This window comes from Daucus carota, chromosome 2 (genome assembly GCF_001625215.2).
Source record: "Daucus carota subsp. sativus chromosome 2, DH1 v3.0, whole genome shotgun sequence".
Lineage (NCBI taxonomy): Eukaryota > Viridiplantae > Streptophyta > Magnoliopsida > Apiales > Apiaceae > Daucus > Daucus carota.
The window spans coordinates 47881988-47902882 of NC_030382.2; the positions used below are offsets into that span (position 1 = coordinate 47881988).

Below are 20895 nucleotides of genomic sequence, written 5' to 3' on the forward strand. Positions count from 1 at the left end.
TTACTTATTTCCAAAATTTTAAAAAATATTTATTATACATGTGGTAAGATGATTTATACTGTAGTATAAGAACTAAAATTACGCATTTGGTTGCTAATTTGTCACGTTTGGTTTGGTTTTTTTGTGGTCTTCTCGTTTGTGTGAGTATGGTGCTTGATTTAAGAATAAAAGCTGGGTTTGCATCCTCAGTTAATAGTTCAAACTAGTTATGGCGGAAGCCAAAGTAACATGGTATATATCATCTTCAACAAATCACGTGATTTTATCTCCAAAAAAATGGAATAATCAGTATTGTTTCTGACCTTGTTTGTTTTACGCGACTATTTATGTAAATGTTGTACTCCCTCTGTTTTTTTTATTATTCAAAAAAAAAATTGGAAAATAATAATTTTAACTACCCGGTCAAAGCACTTAAAAGTGTATGCCAAAAGTCAAAGCGTCATATAAAAAACAGAGGGAGTATGATTTTTATTATTGAATTAACTTATTTATCAAAACAGAAATTATTTTTTATCGTTACCGGTATATTTTATAGCACATGTTAATATTTTTCTTTATCATACTTAAATTTATAAACTTATTTAATATATTAAATAATTTATATTAACCAGACAAATTTATTTCAGTTACGTATGCTATTCAAAATAAATATATATATTTTGGGATAAGTTCTATGGAGACCACGTTTTCATTGGAGACCACTTATGTACTGCAACTAAAACACTCCATAAAAACATTGCAAAATTTATTATTTTTCGAGTCATGTTCTACAAAGATCATTATTTTATTGACAATCTTGCAAATTTTATACATTTGACAAATAAAACACTAAAAACATATTATTTTACAAAACCATGTTTAGTGTGCAGAACATTTGTTGATCTTGCAATACATACATGTTCTGCTTGTTTAGCATAAATAATTTTCAACATTTTCGATGAAATAGTCATATTTATCGAATGTATTTCGTAAAACAATAAATTTGGTAGTGTTTTAATTGCAGAATATAAATGATCTCCAAGATCTCCGATGAAAACACCGTCTCCATAACTTTTCTCTATATATTTAATAATAAAATGGAATTAATATGTAGATATATATTATTAATCAACCAAGTATTAAAATTTATCATATTATCAGAATATATATAAAATCATTTTAATAAAATATTAAATAATAATCTATCAAAAACCCAAACGCGCACTAAAATCCGAAACCCTACGATGCAATATTATCGGTATCAATCATCTTCAAAGAGTCAACAAACCAATCTTCCGATTTATATATTTCACTCACTCGAGTCCTCAATTTCTCCCTCCTATATCTATATACTTGCATACAGATTGCAAAGTGGAGTGCAATTGATTATCTTTCTCAGTCCTAATCTTTTTTATAAACGTATAAATCTCAATATCGTCTGGCAGTATGGCTGCGGAGAGTTCTAGATCTAATTCGGCGGCCGATTCCTACGTGGGAAGTCTAATTAGCTTGACTTCCAAGAGTGAAATTCGATATGAAGGGATTTTGTATAACATCAATACTGATGAGTCTAGTATTGGACTGCGTAATGGTAAAATTTTGTTTTTTTTTAATTGTTTGATGTAAAGATTGGGTTTCTATTGTTAATTTGGTAAAGATTGAATCTTTTTGTGAAGGGGAGTAATTAGTTATTACAGGGTGATAGTGATTTTTTTAATTCATGTGAAGATAGGGTTTTACTATTGATTGTGGGAAAAAAATGAATATAGTGTGTGCGACTGGTGTTATTAGCTGTTCTTTATTTGGGTTTAGTATTAGTCTGATGGATTTTGTCTTGATTGTATTTAGGTGTTTGTGTTGATTGTGTTAGTATGATGATTGATATTATCTGCCTTTGTTTATTGTAACATGTATATTCACTTTCGAACTGTTAATCGTGTCAAAGATCGAATCTTTCTTGTGGAACTTGAAGTGTTTAGTTAATTTTAGGATATGTTCAGAAAATCTATAGTGGACTTTGTGTTAATTTATGATGTTTTAATTTATTGACGCAAAGACAGTTTTTCTAGTCGTTGATATGGTGAAAAAATTGATTCATTTGTGTGGATTAAAGTATTTAGTTATTTCTCGGGGGTAGTTTCTTACTTAAAAAAGAAAGAAATAAGCAGTTAATCTTGACATTCGTGAAAAATGTGGCTCTTTTGTGTGTGATATTAGAATGTTTTCAAAATATGCTTTGATTTTGATGCTAACATTTAATGCTTATTTGGGTTTGGCAGTGAGATCTTTTGGAACAGAAGGACGTAAGAAAGACGGTCCACAAGTCATGCCTAGTGAGAAAGTCTACGAGTACATACTATTCCGTGGAAGTGATATTAAGGTATTAGGATTGGAACATAAGAGTGGGTTACCACAGTATTGGAAGCTTTAAATGGAAATGTCTTATCTTGCTATTTTCAGTATGTTCCTCATATTACAAGTGGATAGCATAGTTTTGTTTAAATATGTTCGGTATCTTTTTTTTTTTTGGGTAGAACTAGGCTATCATATGCGATATAGTCATATAGAATTACAATTCCGACTACACTTGATGGTACAATCTTTCATTAATATGTGATATGTGATGCATTCTATGCCATTTAGTTGGAAATGTAAAACGTTAAGAATCATATTTTATTATTTATGACGCTATCATGATAATTGAGTGACCATCTTACAGGACAGCGGACAGGCAATTAATGTCATTTTAACGTTTAGCTAAACGACATATATTGCAAAACTAACATCAATATGAATCAGTTAAAAGTATTTTTGTATATATATAAATATATGGTATTACGTGTAACCACTTTTGTTGAACTTTTATTCTACTTAATGTTTACAGAGGAGCATTTAACTGTTGATATATTACTTCTGCTTAAATTACCTTGAAGGTTTTGTCAGTTGGTTGTCATCTTTCCTTACCATTTTAAGCATCCACCAGTGTAGAAGCTAAATTGGTTGAATCACTTTGTGTCTTTTGCAGGACCTTCAGGTTAAATCATCTCCACCTGTTCAACCTCCAATGCAAACAACAACCATAAACAGTGATCCTGCCATTATTCAGGTATTTTAAGAGCAATGACAACACCCACACAACATATTATGTGTTAGGATTGTGACTGTTTTTAATTATTGATGCAGTCTCATTATACTCGCCCAGCATCCACATCTTCAGGCTTACCCCCTCCTGTTACTGGGTCTTTGACAGACAGTCTTTCTCAAAATGTACAACCGGGACAACCTGGTTCAACTTTTCAAGGAGCTATCCCTTTGTACCAACCTGGAGGAAATATGGGATCTTGGGGTCCTTCGCCTTCACATCCAAGTGCAAATGGTAGTGGACTTCCGATGCCAATGTATTGGCCAGGTTACTATGCTCCACCAAATGGACTTCCTCAAGTCCACCAGCAATCTTTGCTTCGGCCACCACCCGGGCTGGCAATGCCACCTGCAGTGCAGCAGCCAATGCAGTACCCTACCTTTAATCCATCCTTGCCAACTGGAGCTTCAAATATGCCAGGTTCGAACCTGCCAGAGTTTTCATTGCCTTTGCTTCCTACAAGTACTAATCCACTCAATTCAACAAACACCTCTTTGCCTTCAAGTCTGCCTCCTGCTCCAGCTATAACATTGTCTTTGGAAGCATTACCTAGTTTTATGCAAAATAAGGCCACTAATTCTGCAATTCCTTTAGCGCCAAAGGGTGCTAACTTTCAGTCAGCATCCCTGTTAACCACTTCAGGTACAGATGTAAGTACCATTGCGCCTCCTATCTCTAACAAGTCTATTGCTAGCTCAACATCACAGTATTCAGCAACTTCTCAACCCATTCCCCCTATATTGGGAATATCAAATTCAGTGCAAACAGAGACAGCACCACCCTCACTTGTAACCCCTGGGCAGCTCTTGCAATCCGGACAAAGTGCAGTTTCATCTGCTTTATCATCACAAATAGCTCATAAAGATGTGGAAGTGGTTCAAGTAACCCCACAAAAATCTTCACAGCTACCAGTTCCAGCTGCCACAGAAGCTCAACCACCAATTTTGTCATTACCCCAACAATCTCGCCCTGTCTACAAGGTGTGAGTCATACTAATTTAGAGTTTATGCTTGTGTATATTTTGTTATTCATTTAAATTGATAAGGGCTGTGTTTACATTGTTGCGGTTGCTAAATCATATTGATGTGTCATCCATTGACTGATATTTGCAGGTATTTGGTTAATAAGAATAAGAATAATACATGTTGTGCTTCATCGTTAGATGGATATCCATAAAAAATTGTTCTTGTAGTTAACTAGTACTCCGTAAAATATAGTTTGGCAGGACGATACCTTAGGGAAATATGCTTGCTATGTTAGTTGGAAGTTTTCTTCCTTTGTGTTTTTGTTTGCTAAAAAGGTTGTACGATGAGCCACTGCTTTCTGTGTACGTGTAGTAGGCATTCAGTCAAGAATTTGGGGGAAACACCAAGCATTTTTAAGTATAAGTGTATATACTCTAGTGGCTTAAGTTGAAACTTGTAAAGAATATTTAAGTATTTTTTATTTGAGGTTTAACACTTGTTAAGTCTCAGTCACTTTCCATGCTCATTTGTCTAAAAAGTTCACCTTACAAAGTTGACTGCCTTTGTTCATTTTAATACAAATTTCATATCTATTGCACAATAGTATTATTACAGTGGAGAAGCGTTTATAGATATTTAATTGAATTTATATATGCTCAGCTTGCATCTATTTGTGTTTTATTCTGTGGGGTCAACATGAGTGTTTTTCATTGCATGTTGAGTGTATATTTAGTCAAAATTGCTCTTAAACATTGGATAAGCGCTGACAATTTTCCAACCCATGTTTTGATTTAGCCAAATGGAGTTCCTCATCAAGCTCGGTACAACAACTACAGAGGACGAGAAAGAGGAAGAGGATCAGGGGTAACTACTTCTAGTATATATATATATATATATATATATATATATATATATATATATATATATATCTGTGTGTGTGTGTGTGTGTGTGTATGTATGTATATATATTTGTGTGTGTTTGTGTATTTATATAAATCTTGTTCAATAAAACTTTGCCATGTTACGGCCACATGCGTACGATAGCTTAGATCCTAATCAAAATGGTTTCTTATGGACTTGGCTTTTCAAGATGTAAGCCCACTGTATGTGCGCATCTCATATCTGTAGATGTGCTTTTAGTAGAATTTGTTGAGCCAGATGGAATTTTTAATGGGGTGATAATGATATAACGTCTATATTTGCAGAGTTCACGCCCGGTTATGAAATTCAATGAAGAATTTGACTTTATGGCAATGAATGAAAAGTTTAACAAGGATGAAGTTTGGGGATATCTTGGCAAAGGTAACAAATCCAATTCGAAGGAAAAGGAAGGGGATGAAATTGCCGGTGAAGGTGATCATTTTGAAGAAGTTGATGCTGAATTACCCAAGTTGGATGTCAAAGTGAGAATATATCTGCCTAATGCATTTATTTTCTGCAAATGATTATTTTAATTGCATGAAAGATTGATCTGACGTTTTTCTTCTGTGTTCTGAACTCCTTCATTATACAGCCTGTATACAGCAAGGATGACTTTTTTGATACTCTCTCTAGCAATGCAACTGATAATCAATCTAATAATGGAAGAACCAAGTTTTCTGACCAGATGAAGTTAGATACTGAGGTACATTTGAGCTATTTGTTGGTGATTTACATAAGAGATTTTGTAAATTTTCATACAGTAGTATGTGCTCACATGTCCTTAAATTGCAGACGTTTGGAGAATTCTCAAGGTATCGTGGTGGCAGGGGTGGTCGAGGTCCTAGTCGAGGTGGTCGTTTTAGAGGAGGTTATTATGGGAGAGGATATGGTTATTCTGGAAGGGGACGTGGTCGTAATATGCCCAGTCGTGATTACTGAAACTGGCTGTCAAGGGGGGAGCGGCTATGAGGGCCTAGTGGTCCCCAGGAAGCAACTGATTTAGGTTCTGTTTGTAATTTCCTGCATTTTGTGTCCAGACTGGAATAAAACTAGAAAATGTTTGAGCATTAGTAGTGCTTCTGAATTCTTCTACAATGGTGGGATTTTTGAAGGTTTTCAACAAGTTGATTTAAAGGTTAGGGAATATTCCTATTCCTATGCCTATAGGGTACATGATATTAGAAAAGTGACTGTAAATTCTATGTTCATGATATGGATAGTTTGCTTGAAGTACTTTCCCCCCTTTTCTTCGGCAAGTCTAATATTACCCTCACAAGTCTGATAATACTTCAGTTACGATTGTGGTAGAGGTAGACCTCTACCGTAAATTAATTAGCTTGCACTCAACTGAATGTGTTGTAGAACAATTGAACATGTTGCACTGTGTGAGCTACGGATATTAGAGTTGCATTGCATTATGGTGGAGGAAGGTGTAGTGCAGGAAGATGTTTAGTTTCTGTGAAGTAGGTTCACTTGTAGTGCTTGTTGAGGTTATTATTTGCAGGTGTATTTTGGTTGTAGCTCTTTCTTTCTTCTTTGTCCTTGTTTCTCAACCACCCACTGTTTCTTAAATGGCTGGAGTTATCTGCTGTAACCATTTTACAGCGGGGTCGTATTGTTCGTGTCTAATTATTAGTGATGTTCATCTCCTGACAGAAGAGAAGGATAAAGGATAATTCAGGTGTATCGTGTATATGTGCAACCATCAGCTTGAAGTTTCGTTTTAATGTTTCCAGTTATCATCTTTGGGATCAAAGGAATAAACAAGGGTCGTTGCTTTCTGCCTTAGCTATCTATAGATTTTTATACGAGTCCCTTGTAAACTTGTTTTTCCTCATAAAAAAAGAGCTCGAACTGATTCCAAGACCTTGACTTTCGAGCGATGAAAGTGAGAAACGTAAATGACTGATACTATCATTCAGACAGACAGTTAAAAAGTCCTTGTCAAAAGGGATCTTTGAGGGAAAATAATTGCAATATTATTGATTTTTGAACAGAACAGATGGAGACTCTACTATCCAAATAGAGCAAAAACATTTATGATGGTGCACGTGATAATAGACAGCGCATTTGTGTACTTTCTTTTCCTGGATAAGTGATGGTGTGTATTTTAAATTTTTTCAAAGTACTCCCTCCATCCCAAATTAGATGAGCTCGTTGATTTCGGACACGCATTTTAAAGTCCATTGATCGTATAACTACAATACTTATTTTTAAAATTTTATTTTTGTAAATAAAAATTTAAATATGAAATTTTCGTTTACAAAAAAAAAATTAAAAAAATAAATTTCGGAACTAGACGGTCAATGCACCTTAAGTTACGTGCCCAAAGTCAACTAGCTGATCTAATTTGGGATGGAGGGAGTATTATAATAATAATAATTATTATTATCATTATTATCATGATAATTATTATCATTATTATTAATGTAAATGGAATTAATTAAATTTATTAACTAAAAGGTAAGATAGAAATTAGAAATAATTTTAGAAGTAATTGGTATTTTCCTAAAGTCAAAGAATACTACCAAGATGAAATATTCAAAAAGATAATTTGAACAGCACATTTATCATATTAATCATCTTAACTCACAAATCATTATTTCAACTTTTAAAATCGGTTCATACAGCTATCACCAACAATATATCAGTGTTCTAAAAATCCCCGATTTAACCGATTAATCCCAGATTAATCCCCTGCAAGGTCGGCCATCGATTCGATTTTCAAAATCCGATTAATCCTTATATATATTTCTTAATCGAATTATATATAATAAATTAATAAATCTAAAATATTATATTACTTTAAATATGAATAATTATAGAGTTTATGAATATAGTAAATGTATTAGTTACTAAATAGTTAATATAATAATAACTAAATATTAAATAATATTTTAATATTAAAATAAATCCGATTTTCATTCCAATTAATCCTTCTGATTTCCGATTAATCCTTGAATCAGTAGCTCAACCGATTTCTGTAACACTGCAATATATATATAAAAAAGTACCAAGTAATATACCGAGCAAGAAAAAAGTATGAAAAAACAGCTGGTAACGTAATAATGGATGCAAGACAGTCCAAAACAACAGACAATTCACAAAAATAAACAATTGATGACTCTATACTCAATTCATTTGCTTTAACCGATGGCTCTGTTCTCTGTCCAAAGACTTTTGTAATACTATTATTGTATCAACTCAACTGGTGTGATCTAAACTTAATGTCATCAACATTCAACACTAGTGTCGGTTCACTAGTGATAAATATAAAGCTGCAAGAGCACCAGATTCTCTGCCAAAGCCAGCAAGAATGGCTAAAGTGGCTACAATATTACCACCTTCACGGCTCTCACTTGTGCTTCTTGCAAGACTCTCAGCTCTACTAGTTGCTCTTCTTGCACTCACTTGGGGTTTTTATTTTCAGACTAGCTTTCTTCATCATCACCGCCCTTCTTCTCAGCAAGACCTCATCTATGCTGTAAGTAAAACACACACACACACACACACACACACACACTCTAAAATTTAAGTGTAATTTGGCACTTAAAAGTATTTTCAAGTATAAGTGGCTGTAAAGAGTAGTTGGCACTATAAAAATTGTGCAAATGTATTTAGATGTGTGTTGAGCTGAAGTGGTATATTTGGGCTTAACAGGTGCTTCATCCTTTACTTATGGTTATTGGTTTTATTGTCATCAGTGGAGAAGGTATTCAAGCAAAATAATGAGTACTTGTTTACTTGAAAAACAAAAGATTTGATTATGGAATCTGGGTTTTGATTATTTAGTTGCATTGCTAATTTATATGTTTTGATTATCATTTGTAGCAATTTTAGTGCATAGATGGCTGCCGGGTTCAAGGAATTTGAAGAAAACAGTGCATTTGTGTCTCCAAGGGGTGGCTTTGGCTTCTGGAATCTTTGGGATTTGGACGAGATTTCGAGGGGAAAAGGGAGTTGTGGCTAATTTCTATAGTTTGCATTCATGGATGGGTATACTCTGCATTTCATTGTTCGGAGCTCAGGTGTGTTCTTGATTCTTTCTATTGAGATAAAATATTTTTTGTCAAGTTAATAGTGAGCTGAAAATTGAACTCAAGATGATACTAAGATGTATATCTGTTTTCTGGTTCATAATTATGGTGTGATGGTGATGCACTGATGCCTTTATCTGAGGTCCCTCCACACTAGCCTCTTCTTTTTCAAGTTCAAAAGCAACAAATTTCTATTATTACTTTAGGTATCCCAAGGGTTTTAGCAATTATTTGCACCACTGTTTATAATTTGAATTGAGACTTTTTGAGCATTACTCTTTTTGATTGCTCTTGATGAGCATTCACTACCATAGGTGAGACTAGTCTCACCGGAGCCTAGTGAAATTCCCCTCGACCTCTATCATCTGATGTCCAAATACCCCCCTTAACCCCTCAATTTAAAGACCAGATTTAGCATTTAGGTTAAGTTGAGCGAGACCTATGAAGACTTGGTAGATTCAGTAATTTCGCAAAAGCCAGTAATCTGTAGAACGAATTTAGCCCGAAGAACTAAAAATTAGGTACCTAAATAATAAAATAATTAGCACACAACATAGAATATGCAGGTTTTATATTGTTAAACTTTTCTTTTCTGAAGTACAGAGCTATTGATTGTGTTATATGATCTCTATAAAAATGGGATTTTGAAGTACCGCCTTATAGATAGATAGATAATGTGTATGGGAAGTAATACTTCCGGCAGAGGGTCATACATTAGTGGTGTAACGATCCTATATTTGGCTCCAAGAGTTTCTTTGATACTAATGGTTCTCAGGGTGAAGTATGTCTCTCTTAGGAGAGGACCAAAGTAAAGCACATTACTTCCCATTGTTTAATATAGAATTCGATTGATCGGTTGTAGGGATTAAGAAACTACTTCAACTTTAGGTGCCATGGCGAATATTAACTGACAAACTGTGACATGAAGATAAAAACACAGCATTTTAATAATGAGGCTGTGGAGCAATGTGTCCATGGACCGGCCTGAAGTGTCTAACATATAATGTGTCAAAATGTTGGACTTTGTAACATTTCAATAAGAAACTTTGCATAGTTTTTGCCTAAAATGAACTGTCTGTGTCCATACAAATTCCGAGTGTCCAATGTATGGGCTATGAAATAAAATTTCGGATGTAGACCATCATGTTGTTGTTTCCTTGTTCGAGTATATATACTAGATGAGCAAAAGAGTAGGAGAAGGATTGGATTTTTTTTTAAAAAGCAGTCTTGTAGTGTTAGAATTGAGGATAGCCTAGAAATAAAGGTTATCTGCTTTGACGTTCTTCCCGCATGACAAGGTCATAGGTCTGGATCCTCATTAGACAGGAGCCCTTTTTAACAACCCTGCTTTGCTTAGAAAAAGAAATCTTTTACATGACTGATATTTATAAGTACACGTCATGTCAAACTAGATAATATATACTTGATTTAACGAAGGATTATTTGATAAGAGAACAGCTCTTGATGTTGTCTGTTTTCACTTGTTAATGCAGTGGGTAATCGGGTTTTTGAGCTTTTGGCACAAAGTTGAAATGCGGACAATAAGAGCACGTGTATTGCCTTGGCACGTCTTCCTTGGTCTCTACACGTATGGTCTGGCAGTAGCAACCGCTGAGACAGGGCTTCTTGAGAAGCTGACCTTTTTGCAAGCAAATGGACGTGTAATGAAGCGTTGCACTGAGTCCACAGTTGTTAACTGTTTAGGAATTGGTTTGGTTCTTCTTAGCGGTGTTGTGATCTTAGCAGCAGTTTCTCCAAAGCAGCGCAATCTGCAGATTGCTTATTCAAATGGCAAGTGTTTGACTTCTTAACTCGAATGCTTGACCAGCATTGCATTATTTTGTTGTCGAGATGTACCAGAAAAATGCGCCAAAGTAGAATTTCAAGTAATAGTACGAAGAGTCGAAAGTAACATCCTTGCTGTTACAGTTTACATTGAGCTAGTCATGTATATATAAATTTCTTTCAAATGTATATTATCAGTATAGGAATCCTCAAGCAATGTCTAATGATGAGGTACAAATAGATGGAACCCCTGACCATATTAGATATACTCAACTAAATTAGGAAATTAACAACCAAGACAATATGCTGAAAATGTGACAGAACTAACTACAAATCGGCATATAATTATCTGTTCTTAGCGGCCATACTCATACATGTTTATTCGAGGGAAGAACACCGGGACAATCTGAGCACCTAGGACGTAGATACCTCTCTTACGAATGGTATCATCTTCACTAGCGTAGAGAGAAAATTCAACCTTTCCCCCGTGATTTTGAGCCTTGAATTCCCCTACTTTAATCTCTATCCACTGATCCCTTGGCTTCCCCATTAGATTCTCTCTGCTCTCTTGGCTGGTCCCGTTGGGAGCATCAAGTATAAGCTTTGCTGTACGTTCCATTTCCAAGTCTTGTTTTAGCTTCACAACAAAATGAACCTCGTAAGTCCATCCTGGTGTCAGCAAATTTTCCTCATACTCTCCGGCTATGTGTAGCCAATACACTTTCATCACTTCAGCAATCTCCGTTCTGTAAAATCACAGTAGTTTTCATAACATTAAGCACATAATAATTGCACTCGCAAAATAAAATAAATCTGAAACTTGAAAATAAAGCTTACCCCTCTCCCCAATTATCATTGTTTAGCCTTCTGGATGTCCACCATGAAGGAATTCTAGCATCAAGAAATTTAAGGTCAAGTTGTTATAGATAGAGTTACTGACTACTGACATAAGACATTCCGACTAATCTGTGTACTGACCTATCATTTCCGTCAACAAACCAGTTCCACTTTCTTGAGTTGTTTCCGTGATCTATTTCTAGCTTGTCAGCAGGCAACTGGACAGCATACATCTGAATACAACAAAAATGCAATATGTTACGCACTTCATACAAAATCAACAGTAGCGCAGTACTCTGGGGAAACATGTGGTTCATTTGTAAGTACTTTGTCTATGATTGGCTGTAGTTTCTGACGAACATATGCCACAACTTTCTGGACCAGATCTCCTTCGTTCCTGTAAGGTTTCACTAAAAATAAGCCCTGCTTATAAGATTTTACGCATACTAAGTATATATTCTAGTACAAGTTTTACCCATGTGCATCTTGCTGAAGATCGTATCCGGACAGATTAGAAGCTGTGGTGAGAGCATTTCTCCATTTCCTCACCAACTCGGCCCCATGACGCTCTTCATGTTTCTGAAAAGCTTGTCTAAAGGTTCCTATCTGGTGGCGCACATCCGATGGATCAACATTGTAAAACACAGGAATGACCACCACCTGCCCCTCATTATTTCTCTTGCTTTCCATGATCTCATGAAGCTCATCAAGACACCATTTGGAGTCCCCATAGTTTCTGGAGAAAACAATGACACAAATCTTTGAAGCGCGGATTGCATTCAGTAGTCCTGCTGAGATCTCCTCTCCCCTTCGCAGGGCATCATCATCTCTGAAAGTCTTGACTCCCGCATAGATGGCTGGTGATGTTGTTTCGTGTGTCTTGACCTCTGAAGCTCAAGAACACCCAATAAGGAGTGTTGGGAGGACTCGCAGCCATTACGTCTATGGAGCAGCTATAAGAAGACTACTTAGCTAACTTGTAATTTGTAGATTTGTTAATAACTCTAAAAACAAGATATGAATGGATTATGCAGTGCTGCAAGCCTTCTCCAACCTCATATATATACTAAACTAAATCAGTGAACTAGTAATGAAGGTTCTATGATCCTGGCATGGTGTAAAATTATAAGAGGTGCAATCATAAGCATTGTTTGAGCCAATGAAGGCATGTTGACTGAGTATATAAGATTAAGCAGTGCTTTCATTTTCCAAGCTATGGATCAAGTTGGATGTACTAATAAATTATAGTGTCGGACAATAACAAATTGACCACACACATTTACCAACCAGTTGCGAACTTGCGATGCATGTGTTGGTGCTGAAAGGACTTGATCAAATCCTTTAGTTAATTACTCGTATATTTACCCCACATGGCTACTTGACTCCCTTTGTCAACTGCCACTAGAATACATGGGGCAATTGGGAATTTTCATTATCTGAATCATGTAAGAACTTGCAGAGAAAATGTTCTTGCATTTTTGTATTTAGGTATTTAGTTTGCTATAGTCGATTATCAAAATTATGGAACTTCAACTACATTCTAAATTGAATGTTTTAGTTAATTTAAATTGCAACAAGAATCAGCTGCACCTGACGTGAAAATCATCCGCAAAGCATGCCAAAATCATCGTTAATTCGACTTTTTACTTGGATTGGGTTGTATTTTAATTCTGGAATGGACTTTGTCAAGTCAGCAAAGAAAATGTGGAATGAGTTGCATGATGGTATCAAATTTTGAGGGATTCACATAGCCTCTAGATAATTTGTTGAGTTTCACTGTCATAAAATAAAAAAAATGTGGGATGAATACACAAAATTCAGAAACAGGGTCTCAAGTTGTATTATTGTCACAAAGAAGGGCACTTGAAGGAGAGTTGTTACAAACTTCCTGGTTATCCATCTGGTCACCCATCTAGAGGAAGGGGAAATGGTAGATTTTAGTGTGACTTCTAATAATGTTGTAGCGTTAAAGACGGTTTACAACAGAATTATAAATAGCTCTATGAATCAGACTCAACGAATTAACGGTATATTTTAGGTTTTAATATTTTTTCCCTCCCAATTCTGCGATTATTTTACTATGGTCTCATCATAGAAATTATTATTATATTTTTTGGATAGAAATTATTAAGTATATAGATCATTGAAGCTGAACTGTAAAGAGAGTTCTCATATTCTGTAAACCTCAAAATTTTCATTCAGCCTATTTCATACGATTTCTGTACATTATAGAAATACTTGCCTGAGAATCAGACATATGGAACTCATATTAGGAAATTTGGTTATTAAGTTGTTAACTTGAGAAAAACTTGAGCAAATACTAAATCTAAGACATGATAGAGTTGAAAAAGATCAAAATCAGATGGAAAATGGCTTCACCATTATCAAAAATCCTACCTAATTGTACCAAAAAAAATATAAGTCACTTGGAGGCAGTTTGCTATTCTTTAACTCAGCTTTAAAGTACTTCTTTACTGATTTTTATTGTCACAAAGTTATCTTTTACTTTAAATCAACTGTTGTTTATATAATAAATTAGAAATGAGAAAGGGACTGAAAACTAAACTCAAATTCAGTTTGAAGTACTTTTTCGGACAAATTATTTAATTTATCATAATCTTATATAATAAAATTTAATAACATTACTCAAATATATAATTTATCATTATTTTTTATCAGACATTTTTAATAATAAATTTATCATTATAGCAAATTATTTAATAAATATGAAATCATTAAATATTAAAATCGAAGGTTGTTATTTATAAATTTCCGGTGTTTATACATGGATTTAGGAAATTTAACCGTGGTCTTTTCCAAGCGCTTCACCGTTCCCTTTCTCTCTCTGAGCTGCAACTTTTATCTGGTCGCTAACGGGTCTCTGGGCCTTTTTGTTAACGGGCTTGCTTTACAAGTCCGGCAGGGAATGTTGAGGCCCAACAAAGTGATCCGTATGGGGACAGGGTGCTACGCTGGCGGGTGGGAAGTGGTTTAATTATAAAACCCGAGTTTGATTCACAAGTCAAGGCCCTTTCATACTGCCGAGAGAGAGAGAACGGAGAGAGAGATCGAGAGAGAGATCGAGAGAGATCATCAAATAAAATCAATAATATCTGGAAGCGCGAACTACACAAGATTAGCTGATCTGATCAAAGTTTTACCTGCTAAATGGTATGCTAACTCTATCCCGTTATTCCTCTCCTCTTATAGTCTTATGTCTACAATTTTGAAATTAGGGTTCTTTGTATTTCAATTTACTTTTTCCAATACGTAATTGATTTTTTTATAATACTAATCAGAGCGGGTACTGATTTGATGAATTAGAATATTTTTCCCCTGATAAAATATTTTGTGAACAAATTAGGAAAGATGGATAATGATTTGCGCTGTTCAACTAGTTTAATTACGATATTTGATGTTGTTCCGGAATTATTGCGGCATGTTTGTTTATGTAGATTTGTGATTCGTTTCCTGTGTTCAATTGTATCATATGGACTTGTGGATATGATAATTATAATGAATGATTCATAGCTTGTTCGATTGCCAGGATATACAAATTTGTTAAATTAAAATCAAGAAATTAGTGGAATAGATTTGAATTGATACCTCTTAGATTAAAAATATTCGGGCCATATCCTTGGCAAGGACCAATTGATATATCTGTTTGTCAAGAAACTTTGAGCTGTGTCCTTTGTGCATTCCACTTTTTATCATTTGGGAGCGTAAATTGTTAGTTAACTCTTTAGGAACTCATTTTTAACAAGTATATCTGCATAATTAAACTTTTTTGTTGTTGTTAAGAATTAATAAAATTTGTAGTACTCTGATGATGCCACTCCACATCCATGGAAAAGCATGATATAGTTTACTGTAACTTTTTCCTTTTGGTTTCAATAGTGAAAGATCCATTTAGTCTATATTCTGATTACTTGCATTAGAAAGGATATTTGGTGGTTAAAAACTATTATGTTGTCTGCTTTGCTTTTTAGGCAAAATTTAGACTTGATATTCATTTATACTGTATTTAAGATTTTTTTTTAAACTTATCTTTTGTGCAATGTTGCTTATGCTCTTGAACACTCGCACAACAATCAACAGCCAATGATGAAATTTCTAGTTTCTTAAACAGTGACAACAATTACTAAAACCTCATGTGGTTTTACTCTTAACTTTGCATGAAGGGTCAGATTCAAGAACTCCTTGTTAAAGTCCTATTGATATTCTTCACTTTCTACCTCTGTGCTTATAATTTACCTGTTTCTCCTTTTTCAGTCTACACTTGCAGCTGCTAGAGCGGACAATTTTTACTATCCACCAGAATGGACACCAGATCAGGTATGTTACTAAGAATTTCCAAGTTCTATAGATGCAAACATGCATGCAGATATGAGTGTCTGCTGCCCCCTTTTTTTCCTTCATATTGAAAGTCAGTGTTCTAGAATCTTTAATTAGCACTCTTTTTCAGGGTTCTTTGAACAAGTTCAATGGCCAGCATGCCTTGAGGGAGAGAGCCAGGAAATTAGACCAGGGAATTTTAATTATAAGGTACAAAGAAGAGGAATCCCTTAGTTTATTTTTCTTGGAAACAAGTAAAGGTCAGTTTTTAGTGTAAAAATTGTAATTTGTACTTTGAAGTGATCGATGCTGGCCTGTTATGTGTTTTCTCATAGTTTGGCCAATTTTTAAATTTATGAATATTATGGAGAAATGTGAGTCCGGCATATATATCTCCATCTTGTATAAATTGGGGGCTTAGAAGTATGAAAGATGTTCATGTTATTAAGTGGTTGTAACTGTCTGTTAAACTGTTTTGCGGCCAAAAAATGATGGCCATTTAAAGTTGGCATATATATTATTTTAAGCTGTTGAAAGGGCTACAATTTCCAGCAATGGTGCAACATGAACTTATAGCTGTCAGAATACTTTTTTTGTAGTAACTCGATACTAATATATCTACAAATGCATTATTGTTTTTGGTTCTTGTGCATCTACGAAGGGTCTGCCTATAAGCATGTAAACTTATTACGAAGTGTGTAGAACGTATAGTTCTTATACGTTTGTTTCCTTCTGAGTGGAACACGTGAATGATATAATAAGATAGAATTGTTATGTTAGGAGCTGTCTAATATGCAACTTCAGACTAAATCATTATCATTTTCTATTCTAGGTTCGAGATGCCTTACAATATCTGGTGCGGTGGGTGCAATTCCATGATTGCTAAGGGTGTAAGATTCAATGCAGAGAAAAAGCAAGTTGGAAACTATTATTCCACCAAGGTTAGCTAAAAGTCAGTATAGATGCTAAATTAATTAACGTGGTTGTTTTTTAATCATTAATGGTGACTCCTCTTTCCGTTCTTTCAGATATGGAGCTTTACCATGAAGGCTGCATGCTGCAGACATGAGATTGTTATTCAGACCGATCCAAAGAATTGCCAGTATGTAATTATTAGTGGTGCACAACAGAAGGTTGAGGAGTATGACAACGAAGATGCTGAAACCTTGGCACTCCCGGTGGATGAAGGTAATGCTTATTGGTCATTACTTATATACTCCTCCCTCCGTCCCTAATCAGTTGTCATGTCTGACTCAAATTGACGAACTTTTAAATTTAAAAATTTGGTCAATTTGACAACTATTATATTTAAATTTTGGTCAATTTGAGTACCCATAATTCAGAGTGGACAACTAATTAGGGACGGAGGGAGTAATGGTTACCCTAATGTCAATGGAAAGACAGCAAGTATCTTCGTTAGATATGTGCTTTATTTGCTGCTGTTTATATGCTTTTGAAATTAAACAGGCCCTATCAGTTTTCACACGTCTATGTCTTGGGAGAGGGTGGTGGGATTTGGGAAATAATGATTTTGTGGTTTAAAGATCTCTCACGTTTGATGCTTAAAAGTTTTCGAAAATCATGTAATGCACGCGGCATGCCTGATATGCGATCCAGTTGCTAATTAATTCATATTACCTCAAGATTTATGTTCTAATATATCTGCATGGACATCTAGGCACAAGTGATGTGTTCATACACAAAGTATACTATGACATAACCTCCAAACTAATTTCATCATGTATTATTCTTATTTCCCAACTTGTATGATTACAGCTGCTTTCATTCTAAATAAAACGCAATTAAAAGATTGTATCTTATCCTACATATCTCAGAATCAAATAAAAGCAACTGCAGCTGAGAGTTCATATTCATACGTTAATGCTTATTCAAATGGTTGTAAACTTTGTGAAGCTTTTATATGATAGTGAGAAATTTTATACGTGGTAGTGGTCGATTTTCTATGTGAAAGTGGGGATTCTTATGTATGATATATAGCTATGAAAGTGAAATATCTTTTGTGGTAGTCTTCTTCGGGAAGTAAGAGAAGAAGTTTGGGATGTACGAATTACAACGGTGCATTCTGTTTACAATTGTTTATGATATAATTGTCAATAACAGCATTATATTGTTACTCTTTTTAGCACCATTTTTCAACACTAAGATTTTATAATTGAATGAATGTGATAGGTTTTTAGTTTTTAGGATATTTTTGGTTTATAGTGGAGCATGCGTGCATGACTACTTACTGATGGTTCCTCTAAAGTCCACTAGGAAACAAGTTCTGTGTTGAATTTGTGCTGGATTTGCGGCCATTCATATGCTTTTTAGAAAGTTATTAGTCGAACCAGTTGTGCGCACATTTAATATTTGGGTAAAGTAGGGAAAAAAATCTTTGGGTAAAGTAGGGAAAGGACAATTCGTGTTTTAATATGCATTTTTATCTGATGATGTAAAGTTCAAAAATCAAGTCATATATGCCTGATATTTCCTTCTCAATAGCTCACGTTATATCCAAGTCAACTAGCTAATATATCTCCATGGATATCTAGGAAGTAGTAACTAATTGAATTAGGTGATGTTAATATTTTTTTTATTTTTTTATTTTATAGAAAAAGGTAAGCTGTCAGACCCCTTTTATCGTCTTGAGCACCAGGAAAATGATATAAAGAAGAAGAAAGAAGCGGAGCCTGTGCTTGTGCGCCTTCAGCGAGTATCTGATGCAAGGCATGCAGATGATTATGCTTTAAATAAAGTCCTCCGCTCCAAACTCAGGGTATGCAGTTTTCTTATTGTTGAATTTTCTATTCAGAGTTAGGCTTAGTCCTTTCTTACCTGATCTTTAATATAACAGAATCAAAAGAAAAGGGTTGCTGAAGAAGAGGCAGCTTCCAGGAAAATGGGACTCAACTTTCGGTTACTCCCTCCCTCCGAAGCAGATACTGCCGCTGCATCACGTGTAAAATTTGCTACTAAGTTTCATAAGAACCAGAAGGAGAAACGAGCATTGATAAATTCTTCTTCAATATTTTCCAGTACATCTACGTCTACTGCAAAACAGTTTGAGTTGGCAGGCAAAAGAAGAAAAATAAATGCTTCTGCAGCATCCAACTTACTGGTTGGAGGATATAAGCCATCATCATGGGCAAGGAGTGCCTCTTCTGGCAAGAAGAGAAGTTAAAGTGCAAGGACAGTACATGATTTCAGAGTATAGCATAATTGTGTCCTTGTGTAAAATTGTGATCGAGGTGATTACATTTAGAGAGGAGCAAAATTTTCCAAATTTTGCTTGGTCAATGTACCTGTCTGTTATCTCTGTTTTGTGCATGTAATATCAACTTGGGTAATGTCGTTTGTTGTGTTACTAATTGATTGACCACTTAATAAATGAGTAAACTGGGAGTTTGAACTTTAATTGACCATGTTAATCAGAGAGAATGTTTGTTTTGGCCTTCAAGTTTATATACATTAATAACTCTTTTAGCTGATTTGTGGTTAGTTGGGTTTGGTGGAATGTTACAACTTACAGGTAGTGCATGGAATTGGTATTTTAATATAGTTCATTGTAGATCATTTTTCATTCCTAATATGCCATGTTTCATTCCTCTGAGTCTCTGATATGTTTTTTCTTTGCCTTGCTTTAACTTGTTATTTTCTCAATAAGTTTTAAATTGAATAATATTTGATCTGGTTTTATGTTGCATTTATATACCATAACTCAAAGTTGTGATGCTATTTTGTGGGCAAGGCTTTTAGTAAATGGCTGGTAGTTGTCCATTGCTATTTTGGATTTGTGATGACTAATTATATTTAGTAATTTTGATATTTAATTTTGTAATTAAGTGGTTTGATATGATTATCAAGATGATATTTTAGTTAAGTTTTATTTTGATCGGCCTTTATCTGTCCTTGTATATACTTACATTAAATTATCAACACTTGTCTGGTTTTTAATTATTAATTAGGCAAATGTCCTATTAACCCTCAACGTGGAGGTGTGTATCGATGCGCTCAATGTATTAACTTGGCCGATTCAACCCTTCAAGTATCCAATATGTTTCGATTAGCCTTCATTAACTCGGTCGATTCGACCCTCTAAGTATCCAATATGTTCAGATTAGTCCTCATTGCCAATAAATGGCTATAACGGATGGACAATCATAACACTTTACACTCGTGAGGTTTAAAAGGACATCAAACATTGAGAGTTAAAAAGAACACCCAATGTATTTTAATGTATTATTTAGCGGTTAAAAAGAACATCATGTATTCTTTAGAGTTAAAAATGAACGAGCAAACTTTATCTTTAATAGTAATTATCAAGTTTACCTTATGTTATGTACCGTTTTTTGGCTTTATACAGTTACGAGGGCTAATCGGAATATACTGGATACTTGGAGGATTGAATTAGCCGAGTTAAAACATCGAGGCCACATCCATATACATCCCCAAACATTGAGGGTTACAAGTTTTTTTTTTTTGAAAATTTATTTTGCCGAAACTCTATGTACATAAAAGTTATTAATTGAGATTTCAAAGAATTTTTTTTATTTATGAAATGCGAGATAAAGTTAAAAGATTTAGACAAATATATTAGAATATGTGAGTATCCAATTAGAATTTTAAATAACTAGTACCTTCTGATAATACAAAGTGCAGTGGTGCCATTCTGAACAAAAGTTTTTAAGCTAAGGGAGAAGCTATGTACAAGTAATAAGTACCCTCGTTAACTTTCGGCTACTGAGATTTTATTGCATGCGAAAGTCTATCCTAGATACTGTTCTTAATTTGGAATATGATCAAAGAAGATGTGGCTTATATGTTCACATTCACAAGTCAATACACACACTTTCCTGGAAACCTTGCCTCATCCGCGTCTATTTCCATAATTTCA

At 34.6% G+C, this 20895-nt stretch overlaps 4 protein-coding genes across 4 annotated transcripts; 3 read left to right on the plus strand and 1 right to left on the minus strand.

Annotated features, from left to right (window-relative positions):
- The first annotated feature begins 1214 nt into the window (after positions 1-1214).
- LOC108209672 (protein decapping 5) lies at positions 1215-6240 on the plus strand. Its single transcript, XM_017380712.2, has 8 exons — positions 1215-1570; positions 2259-2359; positions 3005-3085; positions 3163-4101; positions 4882-4950; positions 5292-5489; positions 5600-5710; positions 5800-6240. Exons 1-8 carry the CDS (start codon positions 1426-1428, stop codon positions 5944-5946), a joined length of 1791 nt encoding a protein of 596 aa, XP_017236201.1. The 5' UTR covers positions 1215-1425; the 3' UTR covers positions 5947-6240.
- A 1935-nt stretch (positions 6241-8175) lies between these two features.
- On the plus strand, positions 8176-11042 carry LOC108206470 (probable transmembrane ascorbate ferrireductase 4). Its single transcript, XM_017376778.2, has 4 exons — positions 8176-8491; positions 8668-8719; positions 8839-9035; positions 10538-11042. Exons 1-4 carry the CDS (start codon positions 8324-8326, stop codon positions 10853-10855), a joined length of 735 nt encoding a protein of 244 aa, XP_017232267.1. The 5' UTR covers positions 8176-8323; the 3' UTR covers positions 10856-11042.
- A 44-nt stretch (positions 11043-11086) lies between these two features.
- On the minus strand, positions 11087-12868 carry LOC108206468 (lectin-like). Its single transcript, XM_064087884.1, has 5 exons — positions 12142-12868; positions 11994-12063; positions 11808-11899; positions 11667-11720; positions 11087-11575 (listed from the first exon to the last, which is right to left on the minus strand). Exons 1-5 carry the CDS (start codon positions 12354-12356, stop codon positions 11185-11187), a joined length of 822 nt encoding a protein of 273 aa, XP_063943954.1. The 5' UTR covers positions 12357-12868; the 3' UTR covers positions 11087-11184.
- Positions 12869-14690: 1822 nt separating this feature from the next.
- LOC108205673 (uncharacterized) lies at positions 14691-19416 on the plus strand. The gene is made up of 7 exons (XM_017375683.2): positions 14691-14837; positions 15939-16001; positions 16132-16211; positions 16834-16942; positions 17030-17189; positions 18614-18777; positions 18856-19416. Exons 1-7 carry the CDS (start codon positions 14835-14837, stop codon positions 19180-19182), a joined length of 906 nt encoding a protein of 301 aa, XP_017231172.1. The 5' UTR covers positions 14691-14834; the 3' UTR covers positions 19183-19416.
- The last annotated feature ends 1479 nt before the right edge of the window (positions 19417-20895 follow it).